This window comes from Formica exsecta, unplaced genomic scaffold (genome assembly GCF_003651465.1).
Source record: "Formica exsecta isolate Colony F162 unplaced genomic scaffold, ASM365146v1 scaffold218, whole genome shotgun sequence".
NCBI classification, from domain to species: domain Eukaryota; kingdom Metazoa; phylum Arthropoda; class Insecta; order Hymenoptera; family Formicidae; genus Formica; species Formica exsecta.
Genome location: NW_021849477.1, coordinates 1,558,127 through 1,562,179, shown reverse-complemented (window position 1 = coordinate 1,562,179; position 4,053 = coordinate 1,558,127). Strand labels below are relative to the sequence as shown.

Genomic DNA, 4,053 nt, shown 5'->3' with positions numbered 1-4,053 from the left:
TATATTTCACAATCATTTTTTACATATTTTAGGATAAAATTTTTTAATTTGATTTAAATTTCTTCTTATTAGTTAATTAAATTCTTTTATCAAATTTGTTTGCACATATATAAAAGTTTTTAAGAAGCAAAATTTTAATATTTAGTGATCACATTTTACAGACACATAATTTTAATTATTTTAATAAAAAGACTACACTTGGATGAGTATATTCGATTAAAACATCTTTATATTTATTGATGTACCATGAATATTCTGATATCTATATATTTTAAAATAGAATTATTAAAGAATATAATGAGGACTTCACAGCACGCATCGTATAAAGTAAAGTTTAGTACATTCTGTTAAAATAATATCTTTAAACTAGGTAAATAAAACTTGGGATCAGGCAACCATATTTAGCACTAATCTGCGGCAAGAATACAAAAGGTTCGTCGTTTTTAGTTGCACTTTCTGTATTTTGTTTTTCCTTTTCTTCATCTCTCTCTAAAACCAGAATATACACCTATCTCATTTTAAATGCAGAAAATATAAGAAAGTGCAGCTAGAAAAACAGAGCCAGAGTTACGAGTTTAGACGCACGCCACGTGCGATTTATTTGTGTGTGTATATGCTATATTTTTCTATATTTCTCAGCGTTTTTTTTTTATATTTTAGTCTACAATAGACGATATCTACTTATTTCACTTACGCGCCTAAACCGAACGCCGTATTAAATACGTTAGATATCACATTCACGTTTATCGTTTATCTACATAATATACAAAGTCCATTTTTCGTAGAATTTCTCGACATGCATTTATTTGGATGTATTCGAATTTCATATATATTTTTCCCCGATTATCTCTCGAATATCTTTATTGTAGATCTCTGACTTTACCAAAATTTGCAGAGAAACAAAGTTAAAACGATAAATAATTGCCTTTATTTCTTGCAACTGGCATTTTTGATAATATAAATAAATATCCGTACGTAAAAAAATAAAATTATATAAAAATAAATGAAATAATTTTCTAACGATTTTCAATCTTTTAAGCAAGAAAATGCCTTTAATGACTTTGCATAATTTTAAAATTCTCATAGAAAAATGAATATTTATTTCTAGAAATTTTTTCTTTTAACAGAAACGATACCTTTATATGTATATCGATAACAAAAAAGAGAGCAAAAATCATGTCGCGTCGAATTATTTAGTATTTTATAATAGTTTACAGTTTACATTCATTAAAGATCATCAATTTATTAAATTATTACTTTGCATTATTTGAATTATAATTTCTCAATGCTGTTGAACATGCGATCAGAAAATTGCAAGAAATTAACAAAAAAATATATTTTCTTTTATTTTCTTAAATAGATAATATTATATCTGCCATATTCGTCATATTTTGTTATATTCATGAATCCGTAATATTTAAACAACATGTTTCTCGATGGACCAATTAAACGCAGCACAGAAAATAATATTTTTTTCAATCCCCCAATATTTATACATAAAATTATTTATTTAACCGAGAGAATGGTCTTCCCGCGTCATTTTCTCAATGATAGTCGACTAGTTAGAATGGCGTACGGATTGCCGGGTCCTTGGATTTATGGTTATCCATTAAAACATCTCCTTGACGGGGGCTGACGTTACGTCGTCGTGCGTTGTTTACCATATTTGCCGTGCGTTGTTTGTCGGATGGATAACAAAGCCCCAGCGACTAATCTGCCATCGCGTAAGCAGCTCGGCAAACCCTTCCTATCGATTCCTCCGTATGCTCTCGCAGCGACTAAATATGTACACACGATCGAGAGATTTTGGGAATGATAACACACATTCGCCTCTCTCGGAGGGTGTTAACGATATATATTTGAACGTGTCGCTACATTCTCTTGTCAAACACGACGCGTAATTAGAGCAACGAAGTTATCACATGATTCTATGTCAAGTTGATTTCAAATTGGTAGATACATGACAAGTTGATAAATCTACATGACTCTCAGATTTTTATCGATATCACATTTTATCGATAACTTAAAAAATGACGTTACTTTATGATTGTATTCTATTTCATGATAATCTCTTCCAAAAAAAATAAATTTGTACATAAATATCGGCATTTAAAATGCAATATATCTGTCTAATGAGCCAATTCAAATTATGTTAAAAGACTCATTTAATATACGCTAGATTCGTATTTATCTCTTGGAGCAAGGTAATCGTGAAGTATTACCGTAGTCACAAAAGCAAGCCCAGTTTATGATAATAAATTGGTGTCGTAACTGCTCGCGATTAATTAGACTTTCTCGGGTCGACAACCGCGCAATCGTCCTTGGATCGTACTTCAGTTTGATCGAGCGACATTCCAAAATTTCGAGACCGGCGACATTTGATCGTGAAATAGCGACGAATCGATAGACTTTATTATTGATATTTAAAATGATCACATCAATCATTCAGATCAATTAAACATGATATATGTATATGTAATTAAAATTCAAATGGTCACTAATTGTAAGTCATATTGTCGGATGGCAAAATTACGGTGCATCAATTTTTTTATTCGGCCTCTTCTCAAGAAATTTCTTTGCTCACTTATTATTCGCGATTTTTCTTAATTAATTTGAAAGAGAAAGAACAAATACGGAATATATTTTACATTTTACATATTAATTTATATATATAATGTTCAATTTCAATATAAATTATTATTCTTTGGTTAACGTTTAGTTAAAACCGAGTCGCTAGTTCTTGAGCACTCACAAAATCCGCCATCGACAAAATCAGCGCGTATTTGCAATATTTCGAAGCCAATCGAAACATCCGTTAGAATCGGTCAAAATTATAACGGTCGCCATAAAGATCTATTCGCTCCAAGAAGCCACGACTATCCTCGACTATAACAGCACGATTGCAAACACTATCGCGAAATGCGAAGATTATATCAGGCATCTTACAACTCGCGCATTTTCTCTCGGCTGCCTTAACAATATCTTTTTTCAAAATTAATTTAGGAAAGACTAGGGAATGATAATTAAAATTCTAATCAAAATCCAAGTATAAAATCCGCTCGAAGTTAACTGGAAAGTACACCCCTTCTCTATTTCTTGATAAATCTTTTATCTTCCGCTTATAATTCAACAAGGATCGACTCCACACAGCATAAATATTCTCGTGAGAGAGATCTCTGCTTTCTATTAAATTTTTTAAATCGTCTCTTGTGCTCTCCGCTGTTCGGAAAAGACGCGCGACTTCCCGGACATTCCGTACATCACTTGCGATGCCGCGTTAAGCGTCCGGCTAAATCACGAAGAAGGACACGCGTACACACACTCTCACGTACGTACGTCACCCCTTTTTTTTCTTCCTCTCTTTCTCTGCCGTTCAGTCGTTCCGCGATCATCCGCGAGCCGACACGCGCATTGTTCTCCGAACAAGCCGCGAGGAATCCTTTGATACGCGCCGCCCCCGGGCCACGCCTTAGCCTTCTCCTCCTGCAACCCTCTTTTCTCTTTTTTCGCGTCCCCGCGTGTCCCCGGGTCACCCCCGCCGTCCGGACCGGCGGTTCTCAATGCCTGTATTGCTGCTCGAGCTCCCTTCGCAGCCTCTTCGCGGCGGTTTCGCCGCCGGCGCCACCGCCACTACCACCATCGGTTTCTGTGTCGCTGCAGCCGTCCTCACCCTCGGCGACGACGCCCTCGACCTCCTCCTGCCGCCGTTTCGCCGTCGCCATCTCCGCCGCGTGCTTCTTCCGCCACTTTGTCCGCCGATTCTGGAACCACACCTGAAAATCGAAAATCGGACGTTCGTGTTAGTAGATTTTCAATCATGATTTTATATTCGATGTATTCCGATATTTAGTCGATTAAGATCGAGTTCAATATTTAATTCTCATTTATAACTTAAAGTGCTAATTGAATATTCGTGTTTCTTACGCAGTTTTATATTGGTTGTAAAACGATAAATGTAAAGTGATAAAAATTATAAGCACTAAATGAACATATATGGAAGATATTTGGTGAGATAGTTTTTTAAATATTTTACAAGTATGTTAATCTTTCTCT

The 4,053-nt window shown here is 34.9% G+C and overlaps 1 protein-coding gene across 1 annotated transcript in view; it reads right to left on the bottom strand.

Annotated features, from left to right (window-relative positions):
• Positions 1-3,557: 3,557 nt before the first annotated feature.
• LOC115235293 (homeobox protein Nkx-6.2-like) overlaps positions 3,558-4,053 on the bottom strand; it is a 33,648-nt gene continuing 33,152 nt past the window's right edge. Inside the window, exon 4 of the mRNA XM_029806963.1 lies at positions 3,558-3,773. Within this exon, the coding sequence (XP_029662823.1) occupies positions 3,558-3,773 (216 nt within the window). The remainder of the gene's footprint in view (positions 3,774-4,053) is intronic.